Genomic DNA, 18,472 nt, shown 5'->3' with positions numbered 1-18,472 from the left:
TAATCTCACCTGAAGAGACCTTTTGTGCCCTTCAAAAAGTGCTGAATAGATTATTAAATGATTCTGTGCTGTCAGAATCTTGTGAATGTTGCAGTTGTAAAGGATGGTGAAAAGATTCACTGGTAAGTTTAACCGCTTCTTTCTTTTCAAGGACTTTTTTATGAAGAGAGAAATTTGAGCCTTTATGTTTTTATTAGGGTAGGGTAATTTTGCTTCTGTGCTATCAATATGGTATCCATAAACTGCTTTTCAGTCTGTACTAAGTGTGAATAGTGAAAAAGTGATGGTTTATGATAAATTGATGTCAGGTAATGAATGAAGCCAGTAGTAAATATTAAAAAATATCCACTTTAAGGTGGGATTGGTCACAGACCTCAGTCTTTCCTCTTAGTGTACAGTAGACCATGTTATCTAACCTATATATTTATAGTGTCAACCATTTTATTATTCATATACAATGTAATGGTTTCTTCTGGGAATTTGCAAGGCTATGACAGATTTACTAGATATTCCTTTTCTTGTTCATTTATTTGTGGGTAACTGAAAATAAATATTTATTTTATAGTATTTTTGAGAGTTTTCTTGTTCAAGTCCTGGAAAATTTGATGTGCATAAGTGGAAAATAGAACCACAACTTTACAACTGCCTAAAGAGAGTATGCATATGAGTAGACATTAGTTCTTTTTTTTAGAAAAAATTGTATTTGATTTATTTAATCCATATGCTGACATTCTAGTGTAATTACCTGTCAAAACAATTACAGTAAGATAGGAAGAGAATGTAAGGCAAGAATCAATATTACATGTAGTTTATTTTCTGTGATCCTCTGAATAACTTCTTATGCTCTGTGTGGTAAAATAATAATTTTTCCTACAACTTGAATTATTTTGCTAGGTATCTGAGAATCTTTCAAAATGTGGACCTTTCTAGCAACTTCTATTTTAGGTAGGTATTAGTTACTGTTCCTTTAAAAAGAATGTGCACTTCTACTTGCTAGAAGATTATAGATTTTGTTTTTGATACCCAAGACTTTTCGGTTGATATTCTGGAGAAATAAGACACATGATCATACTGCTTGTCCATTTTCATCTGTGTGTTTTGAACCTGCTTTCTCCTTTAATCAGTTGGCTAGGAATTTAGTCTCCATTAAGTTAAAAAACATAGAACTATTAATGGCATGGAAAAAAATAGATACTGAAGCTACTGCTTCCACAGACTGTTCAGCCCTGCCAGATTATGCAGAAGTTCTCTCTTTGGAAAAGTATTTTGTTTCAGGGGGGTTTATTGTCTTGTTATGTATTCTTTATTGATCTCATTTTCCATAAATAAAGCTTTGCCTTGATTCAGGGGTAAAGGTAGTGAAATAGATCCTCATTTAAGATACACCCTGTGTATGTCTTTCATAGGGCTTTCTAGGCATTGCAGTTCTTTTGTTTATTGTTTCATGAATGTCGTACCTAAGACAAGTTTCTGTGTCTCAGCTACTATTAAGTGAGATTTTTGGGACAGCAAAAAAATGGGAGCAATGTGGTGATAAACCTGACTCTAGCAGTTAGAAGACTTGAAGACTTTAAAAAATAAGTAAACAAAAAAATCGCTTTTGCAATTACCAAAAGGTGTGTCAGTCTAGGAGATGCTCCCTCTTGGAAAATGAAGGCTTTTTCTCACAGCTGGATCTGTGAGGATAAAACCTACTCAAGTTTTATGTGTGTTTCATGCTTTGGCATGTGAAAGATTTTTTGCAGTATAAAACCTGAGTTTTTCTTCCATGCATTGTTTCTCAGCCCTAATATTATACAACTTTCCCCCACTACCTCCTTTGCTTGGAGATGACAAATCTGTGCTGTTTCCATGGTTGTATGTAGAAGGGGAAGATTCTTAGGTGACTCTAATAAACACATTTATCATAAAATGAATCATAGAATGATTTGGGCTGGAAGGGACCTTACAGTTCCTGACATCCAGTTCTAACCCTACTGCACGCTCACTGTAGAATATCCTCCTAAATCTCCCCAGTTTTAGTTTAAAACCATCCCCTCCTTGTCTAATCACCCATCTAATCTGCCCATGTAAATAGTTGCTGTTCCTCTTTTTTTGTAACCCCCTTAAAGTACTGGAAGGCCATAGGGAGGTTTTCCCAAAGATTGCTTGTCTCCAAGCTGAAACTGTAGAATTAAGATAAACTAAATGTTAAAAACTTCTTGTACAGGGAAAAATGGGTGAATGACTTATACAAAAGTATGTTTTTGTCACAAATCCTGTGTGGCACAAATGAAAACTTTCCTACTGGCAGATAATTTACTGTTTATGTTTTATTTTTCATTAAAAGAATTGTTTTCATAAAACGTATTTGTGCTCTGTGTTTTAACTGCATATTTAGCCTGATTTTCACTTTCAAAAGGAGAAGCATAAGATGATACTAATATTCTGTCTTATTGTTTAGAATCTTTTCAATTTATCAGCTTCATTTAAATTGTTTTTGGCTGAAAACATAGCACATTTTTCTGCATGATTTTTATATAAATCCTGAAGAAAATTAGAAATCAGTTATAAGATAATATTTGGTCTAAGGGGAGAGTGGGGAAACAGCCTGAACACGTTTAAAGGTTCTATAATATGCAAACAGAGCATGCTACAGACTCTTTTTTTCCCTAACAGATGGGTCAGGACATTATTATGGAAATATGTGGATGCATGAGTTACACTTTATTATCATTAGTGATAAATCTAAATGTCTAATGTTTGAATTTTTTTTAGATCTTTAATGAATATCTATCAGTATGAATATCTATCAGTAATCACTGATGCTGTCTTACACTAAAATGGAAATATGAGTTTTTGTGATTTAAGTGTAGCATACATTTGGGTTCTCCTTTGGAAGAAGCCTAGTGACTTAAAAAATTTAGCAATTAGTACAGAGTTTTAGTAAAAGAGACATGAGGTGGAAAATTTGCAACTATTAGGGAACTAACAAAAAAAGCCCCTTTTCTTTATTCAGTAGACACTGCCTTAATATGCATCTGTTCTGCAGTGATATATTTGGGGACAGATAACATTTTTGTGGAACAGTTTTTTAGCTGTTTTGAGTTCAGATAGCAGTTAGAAAGTAGCAGCACTCAAATCTAAGAAAAATGAGGTTGTCAATGCATGTAGATATTTCTGATGGAATAGCTTTTTTTCGAACTTGTGGAATGCTTCTTGGGACATGGTGAATTAAGTTTCTTGACAAGCTTTGTTAAAAAGATATGTTCAGTTTTCAGTTAAAAGAAGAATATAAACACATTTTCAGTCTTTGTAATCTGTAAACAGTTTCTATGTAAAGCTTCTTTTAGAAATCACTTGTATCATTTGCCATAATAGAATTAGAATCTGTATTCTTGTTCAGAAGTCTTTTCTATAAAGCAGTACTGTGTTAAATATAAGTACAGATGGAAAGTAAGGGCTTTCAGAAAATTCTTCTGCATCTACAATAATTATTAATTAATGTTAACTGTCTATCAGTTACAGCTATGATCTATCTCACTCCCTTCAGTATAATCTTACTGTCCTGAGAATGCCACTTGAGACATTAAAAACTGAAACAACCCAAACCCGACAAGAGAGTTTTGATATATTTGAAGATGAAGGACTTTCAACACAGGGGGGAAGTGGTAAGCAAGCACATCTAATTAAACCAATGATTTTGGTCATGAGTGCATTTAAAATATGTTCCACTTAGGTTTACTTTTGAGAAACATTCATGTCTTCTGCTGCTGGTCAGTAGTGTCCTAACAATTGTGAGTTAATAAAAGATTCTGTGAAGTGCCAAATACACTTCAGTTTGAACAACGCAATTTCTAGAAGTGTGTAGTCATTGTTTTAAGTTACACTGCAACTGGGGAAGATGACTGGGCATGCTGACATTTTTCAGCAATTGATTACTCAACTGACTTCTGAGTCTCCCAACAGGAATGAGTTACAAGGAGAGTGGGAAGCAATAAGTGATTAAGTATTAATACCTTTTATTTTGTTTTATATTGGAGAATACTGACAACAGAGGAACTGTATGAGGTTAACATCATCTTACTGTAGTAATAACCCCTGTCAAGAAATGTAAGAAAAATTATTTATTTTGGTTGGAAAATTCAGCCTTCAGTTTGGATCTAACATATTAATAACAGTATTAAGATGAGCAGCCAGAGAGAAAAACTATCTTCTCTCCCTTTTTCTTTGAGCACACAAACTCACAGAGAAAGTTTTTCCTGAAATTCTTAATATTAGATTTTATTCTGTTAAATGAAACCCCCATGCCCCCAGGCAAAAGATATTAATAACATGGTCACATATATCAAGATATCAGCAACTGGTTATCAAATAATACACTATCAGAAAGGACCATAAGGAATGAAGAGAATAATAATTTCTCTTCTGCAAAGACTCTAATCTGGAGGTTCCCTCAGGAATCCTTACAAGGGCACCATCTCTTCTACGTCTTTGTAAAAACAGTAGGAAATGAAGATGCCCTAACCTTGACCCCATCAGCACTATGTGCTAGTCACCTATCTATTCACAGTACATGTGTAACAAATAGCCACCTGTCATTTAAGAATTAATTCTCACCTAAGTAGTGGTGCTAGTAGTAAGAAAGAGGGAAAATTGCTGGCTAAGTGTTTGTGACCAGCTTCTGCTGACTATCTAAATTCCTTCAGGAAAGTATTTTGGTTTACATCAGTTTTCCCTGGGCTTAAGTTGGGTCTAGGTAGCAATAGTTTGTTCAACAGCTGCATTTTCACCTGCAGCCTGTAAGAACTCCTTTTTCCTCCAGTGGAACATTTGACTGCTGTAGTTGTCTGCTATAATTGACTGTTGCAGTAGAATTTGTCATGTCAGAATCCTCATTTGAAAAAAGTGTGAAAAAATATAGGAAATTGAATTCTTGTCCTCTTTCTCCTAAGTTTCAGATTCATTCAATTCCCTCTATCACCTTCCAATGACAATTGTCATCTTGGTCCTGATATTTGAAACAGAAAAATATTGAGTCCAGATAGATCAGAAACAGATTTTTATTTTTCAGGTCTACAATAGCTGTGCTTCTTAGTGCAAATTAGGAAAACGGTTTTGAATTGTGTGAAAAAGGACTGATGTGCATGATCTTCCAGAACCTAAGTAATTAGAGGTGACCCAGAATCGAGAAGCTTATGAAGTTCTCCTGTAAGAGCATTTTTGCTTTAACTGGAATTCACTACTTTATTTCCCTTGTCATCAAATCCCTTGATGCTACTATGTACAGTTCTCTTTTATATGGATAACTTCTGCATGAAGGCACTCAATCACAACAGTGACTGGCAACTATAAAAAAACTGCAAATCCTCATAAACACTGGACTTAAGCATGTGCCGAAATTATCTGTGTTCGGCAAAAGATTCAAGGATGCGAGTAAATTACTTGAGTTGCAGTCAAGGGAAAAATCAAAACAAAGATCCAATGTCTTGGATTTTAAAGCAGGTGAGCTTCTTTCATAATTGCTAATGCATTTTCATTGTAACAACCTCCTAGGTGTATTTGGGATTTGCAGTAAGCCTTACGAAAAGTACGTGTGGAATGCCAAGCTTCTGGAAACAGTAAGAGCTGCTGTTCATCGTGACTGGCTGCTATATATTATTCATGGATTCTGTGGACAATCAAGTATCCTTCTAATGTTGTAAAGAATTTTGGTTTATCAATTTTGAAAAAAACACAGTTTGAACATTGAATTATTTCTTTGTCATTTTAAATACCATTCAGTTTTATACTTATTGTTTGGCTTTTATTTTCATTACTTTCTAAGTAAGAAATATTGTAAGAGGGCCCTAACACAGGTAGACTTGATTTTCAGTGAGGCTCTGTTTATAAGAATGGGGTTTAGTAGTAAAGAACTTGAGAGGATTTTTAGGCTCAGCTATATTTTTTCACAGATATTTGAAAAAAGGGAGAAAAGCTAAGCAGAACTGAATGGCTGACTGATATGTTTTCAGCTGTGTTTAAACCATGACATTGCCATAGAAATGCCCCTCTCTAAAATTGTCTCTAAAATATTTTTCAGTAACTGAGATTTGCAGAAATTCTTGTACTTAATGTCTTTCTGTTGAAGACAATGATAGAACTTCAGCCCTGCTGTGTGAAGAGCACTAGGACTTGTCAAAGTACCTTTTTTGATTATATACTATTTTAAATGATTAAACAGGTCTATTTACATTGTAGCAGGAGAAGCAAACATCCAAACACGTACCACAATCCAAAGAAATGTCATGTGTTAAGAATTTAGTGTATTATTCACTAATATTATCGTGTTAGCTTTAGATTTCTGGGGAAGCAAATACAATTAGAAAGTTAACATTAGTGGTGCCTGCAAAATTTAATTTTGCTTTTTTATGATTGTAAGACTGTTGGTCATTGGCTTAGTCCCCAGATGAAAAACTAGATTTGTTTTATATACCACTATTTCATTTGTGGTCTTACTTAATCAAAGCTGGATCTGACCACCAGCATTATGCCTGCAGCTGCTTAGTGTGTGAGCAAATGTCTTCTTAACTCTTTCTTGTGCCTCACACTGAGGAAGCAGCAATAGTCACACTAGGCTCTGTTTCTGTTTTTTTTTAGTACAATGGAAAAAGACTATAAAAAAGCCACCACTGCATCCATAGCCTGTTTGTCTCTGGCTTTCAGTTGTTACTGAAGTAGTTGCAAATTTGTCTATTTTTCCAAACAAATAATTAGAGGGTGACTAATATACTTCATCTGGAAATGAAGCTCCGAAGTTTTAATCCCAGCATTCACAAAAGCAATATTTGCAGTGCTAGGCGTATCTTTTGGATCTAGTTCACCTTCATTGTAATATCATGAAAGAGAAATGATGCTTGTCTTCTGTAGATTCTGAAAAGTGGATGATGTATTGCAATGTAGATTCACTTTTCAAAGTTCTTAAAACGGATAGTTGGAAAGGGCAATATTCTCTTCCAGGTGCAAAATAAGTTTGGAAGTGATACTCATCACTGTTAAGGTGATTTTAGTAAATCTGATATATCGGTTTCATACACTTTTGTTAGAACTTATTTTTACATGCATAAAGTAAGTGAACAAAAAATTGCATGTGACATGTAAACCTTAACTTCTCTTTCAAGAACTGTTAATATATGGCCGCCCTATATATGTCACTCTGATAGCCAGAAGATCAAGCAAATTTGCTGGAACACGTTTTCTAAAACGAGGAGCAAACTGTGAGGTAAATCAAATATGATTTTAGGGGTTGTTTCCTCCTGCTCCTCCCCAGTATGAAAGCTTGAACTTGACTGACTGAAGAGCTGAAATGGTTTAGAGGATTGTTAAGGGTTTGGATATAACTTATGCTATTGAATGATGTTATCGCAGGTATCTTTACATTTTTCATTGGCATAATAAAGTTGTTCTTAAAATAATAAATTTACTAGTTCTATATAGGCATTTGTTTTGATTTTTTACACTTAGAGATAATGTTATTTTCCAAACTGAGGGAAAAAATAAAAATATGGTAATATACATATAGGAAAAATGGGAATTTAACCTTCAGTGTTGTTCTCGCTACTGTGAGTCGGTGTCTCACAGTTTAATTGTGCTCTGTTTTTAATGATCAGTTCTCTGTACTGCATGCAGCTTTGAATGTCGTGTCTACATCATATGTGTATTTCTGTTTGGTTTAGGGAGATGTTGCTAATGAAGTGGAAACTGAACAAATACTTTATGATGCTTCAGTTATGTCATTTTCTGCGGGGAGTTATTCTTCCTATGTTCAGGTTCGAGGGTCTGTCCCTCTGTACTGGTCTCAAGATATTTCAACTATGATGCCTAAGCCACCCATAACACGTGTGTACAAATTATTTTTTGTGATAGATTATGGCTAATGCTTTGGCCTAAAGGAACATCTGAGAGAATAAGTGAAAACAGAATTTGCAGAAATGAACAAATTGTCTGTTCACTTGTGCTTTGTGAAACCATAATTTGAAGTAAAAAATTAAGAAAAAAATCTCCATTTTAGACTTCACATTCAGAAATTAAATAGGAAAAATTTCTGTTTGAAGATGTGAGCTTTCTTTGTATTACTTTGTGTGCAAAGTTAGCTACATTTATCTTAGTATTGTGGATAAAATATTAAACCTCTTGAAAATGGTGGAAAATGTCTGGGCTGAGATTAATGGGGCCGGAATAATTGGTCTCTATAAGCATTTCATGAAAATTTAAGAAGTTTCCTGCAATTCGGCAAAGGGAATACTTTTTAACAGCTTTTGCATGAAAAGAGGGGGAGAGTATTTAATTGTGTCATTACTACCAGAGAATTAATGCATCTTTTGTGAAGAGTACTATTAAGGGAAAATTGTAACTATCATCTTCAATTTATCTTTGTTTCAGTGGACCAAGCAGATCCTTATGCACACGTTGCTGCTCTTCACTTTGATCAAATGCTTCAGAGATTTGGCTCTCCCATTATTATATTGAATCTTGTGAAGGTACAATATTTTTAATATGTTCTGTGTTTGATTTTTAATATTATGCTTCTTTCTGTAAAGTCACTGTGTAGTTTTGGTTATGTTCTAAAACTAATATTAGGTTACAAGTGGAATATTTTCTTCATACATCTCATCCTACAGGACATAGTACATAACTCTCCTCTCACTGTAGCCCTTCAAAAACAAAATTTCCCATATTTAGAGATTTCTTACAGTAACCTGCCACTGTTCTCTTCAATTTATTTTCTACTCATTAAATCTAGGTCCAAATAAATTTACCACTAAATTTAATTTAGCACTAAAATCTACTGAAATAGTGTTTCCATTCAAAGCTAGGTTAGAGCTAGATGACCTTCAAGTCTTTTCTAATCCAAGCCATTCTGGGGTTCTGTGAAAACATATGTTATATTCAGGCAATGGCAACACAATTCTAATTTTTTAAAATTATTGCAAGACTGGAGGATGGGAGCTGTTTTTTCCCATCTCTTGACAGAAATGGAGAGGAATTTCCCCTTGTCCTCCTATTCCACAACTGAATGTGTGGAACACATTTCTGCCTGTGTTTTTGCTTCCCCTTTGTGGTTCTTCATTTCGTCTACATTGCCACTTTTATTTCTCTGTGTTCTTCTTTACACTTACAGCATTCCATTTTTCAGCCAGTGATTATGCACAGTTGAAACAGGTGACTTTTTGCTACTAATACAAATCAACTGTTAAAAACCTAGAATGTTCAGATTTTTCTATCTTTCGTGTTCTTAATTGTACTGTTTATGAAGAACTGCCTGCTGCTGTTACAGCTTCCACTTTTGATTTCCATTATATATGCATACATGTATGTGTGCATGTGTTTGGGTTATATATGTTTAAATAAATATATTAAAGTAAATTGTTATGTTAAATTCCTTTTCTTTTTGCTAAAGGAACGTGAAAAAAGAAAGCATGAAAGGATTCTCAGTGAAGAACTTGTTGCTGCTGTGACATATCTCAACCAGTTCTTACCTCCAGAGCATGCAATTATATATATACCCTGGGATATGGCCAAATACACTAAAAGGTAGAAAATGTATTTTCTGTACTTGTGTTTGTAGCTACAATACACATATGGAAACAAATGTTACTGAACAAAACAGCAACTTGCAAACAAAACAAGGGAATGTGGTTCAGCATAATCATACATCCATTTCTGCCTTATTCATATTTTTGAATCACAGAAAGTTTGGTAGAGGAAAACCAGTGTGATGTAAAACTCAAGGAATTTTTTGTTTTTTAATGTCTTTTGCTTCTAGTTTATGTAATCTTTTTTATCAAAAAGAAGCAAAATTGCTCAGATTTGCTCAGATTGCTCAACAGTCTCTCCTGTAAAATCTAGGAGAACTATAGACATAATTACTGTTGGATGCATAAAGCTGTGATATGGGCCTGTTTTGAAATAATTTTTGTTATGGAAAAGCTTTTCATATTTTTTTTCAAATTTTTTTGTATTAATGTATCTTGACTGTCTCTTTTTTTTTTTCCCTCCTCAGCAAACTTTGCAATGTCCTTGACAGACTGAATGTGATTGCAGAAAGTGTAGTAAAGAAGACTGGATTTTTTGTAAATCGACCTGATTCCTACTGCAGTATCTTGCGTCCAGATGAAAAGTACACCTATAATTTATTTGATGCAGAATGAATAGCACCTATTCCTTAGGAAGCTGTTTGGAATTTCTATGTTTAAGAATTAATTTCTTATTTTAAGACTTACTAATTTGGAAATTACTAGGTGGCTTCTTTTGAGACATACTAATAGAATAATTGTCATCTAAATCTTACTGAGTCTGTGGTTAACCAGCGGATTGCACAGTTTTATAAATACAAAATGTATAACTTTTTTTAAAAATAGAAACTGTATTTGCTGCAGATGAAGTCCCTCAATACCTGAAAATCCAGAAGTAATTATTTATCGCTGAGTAGAGCAATACATAATAGAATCTGTTATTTTATGAAATAATTTGAAAGTCATTCTTTTTTGTTTCATTTTCAGGTGGAATGAACTGGGAGGTTGTGTTGTTTCCACTGGTCGCTTGCAGGTACTAAAATATACTTTTTTGTTCATAGTTAAAGTGGTGTAGGTCAGCACTCCCAAAGAACAATGAATCATTTCACTTAAATACCTGTGTGGTGACTCACAGACTGCTCTTAAATTAATATTTATAGTACACATTATTATGGCTGTCCTTCCTAGAAATACAATTGGGAATGAGGGCCTTGTATTCTTGCATGGTACCCCAAAACCTTATAGTGTTAGAATTGTATCTTTGCTGGACTTAGTCTGAGACATGCTTGTATTTTAAATTAGTTTCTATAACTGTTTGGTCTGTAATTTTACCGGTGCAGTGAAAGTTGAACCAGCAGCATTTTAGCCAACTGGGTCATAGAATGTTACACAGAAGAAGTGAGGAATAAGCACATACTTAACCCTGGTAACATCTTCATGCACATGAACATGGGTTGCTGACATTTTCACCAGTGCTGAACATTCTGTACACTGTTACAGTTGCCAGCACTAAAAGAAAATAACACTAGAAACATGTCTTCCTTTAAGGTCGGAAAAGTACTGGCTAAACTGCAAACCATACAGTATCAAATTAATACCTGAATGTTATTGTTATATACCCTGAACACAGGGCATGTTCTTAAGAAGCATTAGTTACTTTGACTTGCCATCCATAATTTTCTATTTCTTGTAAGTTAGAGAGCATGTGAACATTCCTGTGCTAGTGATCACTGGGATGTGTTTGTTGAGGGCTGATAAACAGTAGAGCAGATAGAATTTGATCTCTTAAAAAAAAAAAAAATTAACCCTAGTTAAATTGTTTGTATTAGTCTTACGTAGTAGGAAAGCGATTATTTTATCTTTAATAATTTGAGAGTCACCAGTGACATACATGTAAGCATTCAGATCACAGTTCATCTCTGACTAGACATCTTGTGAGTCACATCCAAATTGTGACTTCTTCAGGGCTGTTTGTGAGTTGAAGGAACATCCAGTTGGTGTGATGATAAAAGCAAGAATATTTTGAAAATAGGTATGACAGCACTCTGATGTAGCTTGCTAGAGATTAATTGCTTTTGAACTTTTCTTAGAAATATCTTTCCTCAAATTTTTGTTTAGACATAATTTGAGATTTGAAAATACTTAGGTAGTAGTAAAAAAGTAATAATCATGAGTGTAGTAACTTGCCGATTAATATAAATCTTTTATTTGGATTGCTTTACCAGACTGGAGTCCTCCGAACCAACTGTGTGGACTGTCTAGATCGCACTAACACAGCCCAGTTTATGGTGGGGAAATGTGCTTTGGCCTACCAGTTGTATTCATTGGGATTGATTGATAAACCAAATTTACAATTTGATACAGATGCTGTAAGGTAAGATAGATTAATAGAGTGTGTCATGGTTTTAATTTTTAATTTTGAGTCAAGAGATTATGGAGAATTATGTCCACGTAGAAGAAGCACACAGTTATTTCTGCTGGAGTGATTTACTGTTTATTCATCCAAGTTTAAAACATATTTCATACTTTTAATCTTGAGAAAACCCTGTCATGCTAAAAGTTCCATCTTCTGGAAATGTTGATCAGTCTTATGATATAACTGCTTGATTTCATTCTTTTTATATGCCTAAACCTAAGGAGATAGGTTTTCCTTTGAAATAAATTTAAGAAAACCTCTGCCTCAGTTTTTTACACTTGTTTCAATTGCTTGAGGCAGAATGTTGACTGAGAGTGAAAACTGAAATAAATACATACTTTCATGGACAATGCCAAACTTGTAATTGTGTAGAAGTACATCCTACCTTGCTATTTCCTACTTTTTCTTTTGAAAGATTTCATGGCTTTTGATTTATTGAAGAAACGTTTTTCAGCAAAATTGTTCTTTCAGATCAAGTGTCAATGCTACTTACACAAAGCATCCTCAAACCTTTTATGAAAATCCAGCTTTTGTATTGAAATGCTTTGGGGATCAGGGTGAACTAGGCTGGTTAACTTGTGCACATGGTTCAGAAATTAATGTAGTAGCCTTTGAGGTGCTGTGTTTTTATCCTGTTAAGCTGTTCTTGTGGCTTCACTGCTGATTTTGACTAGTGGTTTGATAGCTTTAGATGGAGACCTAACTTGTAGTCAGTAACCACAAGTAGTCAGGCTTCAATCCTCTTTGCTTGAGATACACCTTCAGCTCCCTCCTCTTTTTTTCTATGAGTTTCCAGCAGTGCCTGGAGCTGGTATGTGCTGCAGAAATCATCTCACCTGCATCATGTTGATTCACTGTGCACATGGTGGCTCTTGGCCTCTGCCTGGTGGCCAGGGAGAGCACCCGCTGGTGGCTTGCTGGGTGTGCTAGCAGTGCCTGCCATCCACCGTGTCCCAGCTGCTGGGAGCTGTGCTCTGAGTTTACCTCTGGGAATAAATAATTCTTGCTGCCAGTACCACTTGCTGTGCAGCCTTCTGGGGCTACTGGTCAAGCAAAAACAAACCAACCCACCAAACCCAAAGAAACAAATGAGATTCTCATACATGGTATCATGAACTCTGAGCAATTTGTGTGGAGACAAGTGGGTTTGGGGTTATTTCTTTGAGGATTTTTCTGTGTGTTGTTTTGGGGTTTTTCTTTTGTTTTTTTAAAAATTACTTAGCAGATGTTTACTTCTAATCGATCTTATTGCACTTGACCTTGGACAGAAGATTTGTTGGACAGCTATTTAGTTTTTACAGAAATTGATTTGCTGCTCAGATAAACATTCTTCATCCAGATCCTTTCACGCAGAACTTCAGTCAGATGGTTGCTAGATTACATATGCAATATTGTCCCTTTTTTTGGATACTTTATTAGGGCAACATTTTTTTTGTCTTGTTTTGGTGCTTTATTTAAATTTTATTTTATTTTGTTGTTTGTTTCTGTCTTCCTTTTCACTCCTCAAGGACTTCTTTCTTCTGCAGGTATTACATGTAGATGCCTGAGTTACATTGTCATCCTATACTGATATGAAACATATTCCCACAGATTTAGTGATGGGGTTTGCTTTTTAGTTTTGAGGGGTTGGAGCTTGTTTTGTTCTGTTTTGGGGTTTTTTGCCTCTTAACTAAACTTCCAGTCTATTTTAGCTAAATACCATCTTTGTCATTGTCTTGCTCAAGCAAGGCCATAGTCTCCATTTTTGAGAAACACTTTTCAGTCTCTTATCTTTTAGACTGAGCACCATCCCCTAAAGATAGCCTCTTTTTCTGAGACTGTTGTCTTGTTCTTGTCATTGCTAGGAAGTTTATTTTATTTTTGCTATTTGGACTAATCCCAGTTTGCATAGTGTCATCTTCATGATGCCAGAGGACCACTTTTTTTTTCTTCTAGCTTTTTACCTCTCCTCGTCCAAGTAAATTCTTAGCCAATTCTTTTTGGTCTCTGCTTACATCAAGATTTTCCAGCTCCAGAAAATGTTACTTGACTGCCATTTTCTTACAAGTCATGTTTTTTCATTTTTTACCTTTGAGCCATCATTATTGTAACTATGGAGATTTTTGGAAGGTTATGCTAACTTCATTCCTGGCGTACTTAACAGAAAATATATACTTGCGATATTGATGTGTTCTGGCCCTTTTTAGTGTATTAAACATGCCTTGGTTATTAGAGATATATTACTTATTTTCTCCCCATTTAGTAGTAGGGCATGTTAATCCATTTCCTGAATCTACAGAATTGAATACTCTGTGTGAACCATTTCTTTTATATTAAAAAGTAATGAAAATCTCAAAGTCTAAACCTTCTTAGTAATTATTATGTCTGAATAAAATTTCCACATATTTATCTGAATAAAGGAGAAGAAATTGTATTGCATTTGCAGAAAGGCTTTATTATATTTTCTCTTTAAAAAATTCTATTCAGAAGTTTGATAGATGACACATTTTGCTTTTCCTTCAGATTATTTGAAGAATTATATGAAGATCATGGAGACACGCTTTCTCTGCAGTATGGAGGCTCTCAGCTTGTCCACAGAGTGAAAACATACAGAAAGATTGCTCCATGGACTCAGCATTCCAAAGATATTATGCAAACGCTCTCAAGATACTATAGTAATGCTTTCTCAGGTAAAATTAAGTGTTTAAAAAACATCTTACTCATGATGTTTCAGTAATCTACACTATCACCTTATGACAAAGTTCTTCTATACTATAATTTCCAAATAATTTGGTAACATCTCACATAGTGTTCTGATTTGATATGTTTATTTTTCTGATGTTATAGCATGCAGCCCTTGATTTAGGAAACGCACGTATGTAGCACCACATCTGACAAATGTCTGTGACATTTGTAGATCAATAGTGAAGCAGGTAGGTGTTGGACAGAATGTCTTCACCAAATATAAGGAAACTGGTAAATCTAAACATGGGTACAAGGCTTCATGTAGAATATTTCTTGTGATGTTTCTGAGAGCTCAAAAGAAAGCAAGCTGTAACGCATGTAATTATTTTATGTAAATAGGAGCTACAAACTGTTAAATCTGTGGTAGAAAAGACAAAATTAAATTAAAAAACTAAATAAATAAACTATTTTTTTTCAGTTAAATAACTGTAAAATATTAACTTTCTCCTTTCATATCACTCATTAGTTGAACACTGAGTGTTCTACTTTCTTCTGGGCAACATTGCTAAGGGAAAGCTTTGAAAAATGCTGAGCCTTATCTTATGCAAAATAACAAAAAAAAAGTGTGGTGTGTTTAGAAGTCTTGCCAAAGATCTAAAAGAATGATCAAAGGACAGTCTCAGACATGTCAGAAGGGCAAACACTGAGTGCTACTGTGTTATAAATATTGTGTCAGTCCTCTACTACTCTTTTTCATAAAAGTTGCATAGCCAGAGTGGAAGTACCTTTTTTTCCCTTTGTCCTAGTAGACTGCAATTATTTAGAGACTGTGAACTTTAACACAGAATTGGACAATGGCTAGAAATACTTCAATAATCTCTGGTTTCTTTGGTGGAAATTATGTGTATATAACACTGTTGAGAGCACACCATTCAGAGTAACTTTTCTGAATGTAACTTTTCTGAATTTCTTTGTGTATCATATTTGTCCAAACTAAATGGAAATTGGAGAACTTGTTCATTTCAGTGATGTGGTCTCTTATTTTTATCATTGGCAATAAAGTCTGGCTTCATCAATTCTTATGAGCCAAAGGTAGCACACTTGCAGTGTCACCTAGAAGTTCTATGTGACACAGAAGATGGAACAAATCCCTCAGCTGTTCACTTTTATGCCAGCCACTGAAATGGTTAGGTGGACACCTGAGCAAAGTTCTAGGTCCACATTTGGGGTTGTGGTCTGCTTGTAAGGATAGTCATGATCTGCATGTCTTCTAGTAATAAAAGAATTTGTTCTAAAAAAGATGTTAAAAAAAGAAGAAAAAATTTAGAAATTAAGTCCATCATGTCACCTCAATGAACTTGTAGGAAAGTACACAAAAAAGACATTTGTCTTTACTGAAGTCAGTACTGTGTTTGAATGAAATTTTCTTAAAGGTGCTGCACACTTTCTCCAATTTACTTATGATTTTGGTATTTGATCCCATTCAAGGCATATATTTTTGTAGCAATATGCATTCCTTGTGTTTGAAGATGACATTGCTGAAATGTAGCATTCAATGTCATATTTACTTCATTGCATTTTTAGTATGGAGTTTTAAAATATTTGTTCCAATGAAATTTAAAGATTCACTGTCCAACACTGCCTGTTCATATGGCAACAGCTAGTTTGCTAATGTGACACATTGAGAAAGACCATTTTATTCTTTAAGTCTGCTAAGAAAGCAGAGAAAAAGGAAACAGTTTTAGAACAAGATGCTGATTTGCTGTACTGCATTTATTATTGTTGCTATCCCTCATATATCCTTTAAAATGCAAATAAAATGCTGAGGGCTAGCTATTCATGAATTAGCATTTTTTTGTGTTTCTGATCCAAGAAACTTTTTTTTTAAATGCTTGTATATTTTATGTAACTAAATTAAACAGACTCAGAAAAATGTGATTCTCTTGGAGTCATACAGTATATAAGAGCAGGGATAAAAGAGGCCTGCTATCACATCCTCCTAAATAAATCTATTAGCCACACATGTACTGCTTGTCTATCATTCAAAATACATGAATCTAAAAATGATCTACTCTTACAAGAAAATATTTTCATCTGTTGACCTCAATGCTCTTAGGATAATTACTACTAATTAAGTTGTACAGATGAGAAAAAGACACATATTAAATAATAATTTGGTGGAGCTAAGAATATGGCAAGCTGAATTGATGATTTAAGCCAACAGGGAACAAGTCCAAATTACTAAAAGGTGTTTGTGAAATGTCATCATTTTACTATGTATTGACAAGAAAGTCCCAAGGAATTCATAATTTGTATGTTTTGTTGGAAACTTGTATTGTATGGATATTGTTTCATTTCATTGAGTTGTTATTCAGCGTAGTAGGTCTGCTGTAAATGAAGTTCCATGGTGCTGCTTGATGCCCAGAGGGCCCTGCAGCAGTTACAGGACACAGACACTCTCTCTGAAGAGCAAAGAGAAGCAATGTCTGAATGGGCTTGAGCTGTGCAGTGCTCCTGATGTTAAGTGTACCTCTTGTCCAACAGATGCAGACAGGCAAGATTCTATCAATCTCTTTCTGGGAGTGTTCAAGCCTGCAGAAGGAAAGCCACATCTCTGGGAACTTCCCACTGATTTTTATTTGCATCACAAGAACACCCTCAGTCTGTCACAGGCCAGGCAAAGGTATTTTGCTGTTCTGTTTATTGTTTTGTTTGGTATTGCTCTAATAACCTCTAAAAAATTCACGTTGCTAATCAAATAATTAGGTCAGCCTGTCAAAAACCTGCTTACTTTTTTATGTTTATACAAAAGCTTAAAAAAACCATCTCCAAGAGATTACCAAAAAATGCTGAGTGTTGATATTTCAAAGGATTTGCTTTAGTATGTTATTTTCCTGTGGTACTTAAAAAGAAGTTTAATATCATATTAAATTCTATCCTTCAGTGTAAAATGCTTCACTGTTTTACTGAAGTATAGTTACTACAGTTTCATTATGAAATATATATGTGCATTCTTCATTGTCAGATTTATTAATGGTTGAATTTGAGATTATGTGATAAGGATAACATTTGTTTTTTTATGTACTGCACTTAGTCTGCAGCTGTGTGTATCAAGAAACCCATGATTTTCTACTTTCCTTTCAGCCTGTGTCTAGCCTATTTTGAAGACTATTTTTCTTCATTTGCATTCCACTGTAGTTGCATGGTAATAATATACAGAAGTAATAAAGTATAAAAATTTTAAAGTAATTTGATTGCTTCACAGCAGGAAAAGATTTATTTGAAGATTATGAATACTGTGTGTTTAAAAAAAATCCATTTTAACAAAAAGGACAGTACCCCACTTGTCAACTAAATAATCTCTTAGGATTTTGGCTGGTTTTGTCTTTATTCATTCAGTGAGCCATAAAGCTCTTTAGTAAAAATGGTAGATCTGAATATGTGCATTTAGATTTTTGTCTGAGCAAAACTGCAAGTGTTTAGCCAGTGTGATCAATCCCTGTTGGCTGCTTATTCTGTTAACCTGTCACAGCAGCTGGCACATGATATGGCTCTTTCTGAATTTCAGTCTTCTTGTATTGTCTCCTGAGGCTTCTCTTAAAGGTAGCTTATACGAGCCATACAACCAAGTACTATTTCAGGCATACATTAAACATGCAGTATTAATTTTCTTGACTACTTGTTCTGAAAATTATTGTATGTCTAAAATTAATTCAGCTGATGTATTGCAAATATGCAAATATTCTAGTCTCCCTTTCATCTGTTACTCTGTTAAAACAACCGTCTCTTATTTGTCACACATACTGGTCTCAAATGAGGAGGATTATTAAAAAGAAATGTTGGTACTCCTCATTTATTT

The 18,472-nt window shown here is 34.4% G+C and overlaps 1 protein-coding gene across 3 annotated transcripts in view; it reads left to right on the top strand.

The window, feature by feature from the left end:
• The window catches only part of FIG4 (FIG4 phosphoinositide 5-phosphatase), a 51,103-nt gene that overhangs the window by 14,005 nt on the left and 18,626 nt on the right, over positions 1 to 18,472 (top strand). For all 3 annotated transcript variants that reach the window (XM_015621187.3, XM_015621189.3, XM_015621188.3), the window contains 12 exons: positions 895 to 945; positions 3,502 to 3,650; positions 5,536 to 5,664; positions 7,140 to 7,240; positions 7,695 to 7,857; positions 8,401 to 8,498; positions 9,419 to 9,552; positions 10,022 to 10,138; positions 10,521 to 10,566; positions 11,759 to 11,907; positions 14,452 to 14,618; positions 17,158 to 17,296. In XM_015621187.3, coding sequence (XP_015476673.1) covers positions 895 to 945; positions 3,502 to 3,650; positions 5,536 to 5,664; positions 7,140 to 7,240; positions 7,695 to 7,857; positions 8,401 to 8,498; positions 9,419 to 9,552; positions 10,022 to 10,138; positions 10,521 to 10,566; positions 11,759 to 11,907; positions 14,452 to 14,618; positions 17,158 to 17,296 — 1,443 coding nt within the window. The remainder of the gene's footprint in view (positions 1 to 894; positions 946 to 3,501; positions 3,651 to 5,535; positions 5,665 to 7,139; positions 7,241 to 7,694; positions 7,858 to 8,400; positions 8,499 to 9,418; positions 9,553 to 10,021; positions 10,139 to 10,520; positions 10,567 to 11,758; positions 11,908 to 14,451; positions 14,619 to 17,157; positions 17,297 to 18,472) is intronic.

Source organism: Parus major, chromosome 3 (genome assembly GCF_001522545.3).
Source record: "Parus major isolate Abel chromosome 3, Parus_major1.1, whole genome shotgun sequence".
NCBI classification, from domain to species: Eukaryota; Metazoa; Chordata; class Aves; order Passeriformes; family Paridae; genus Parus; species Parus major.
This window is presented reverse-complemented; position numbering and strand designations above follow the sequence as displayed.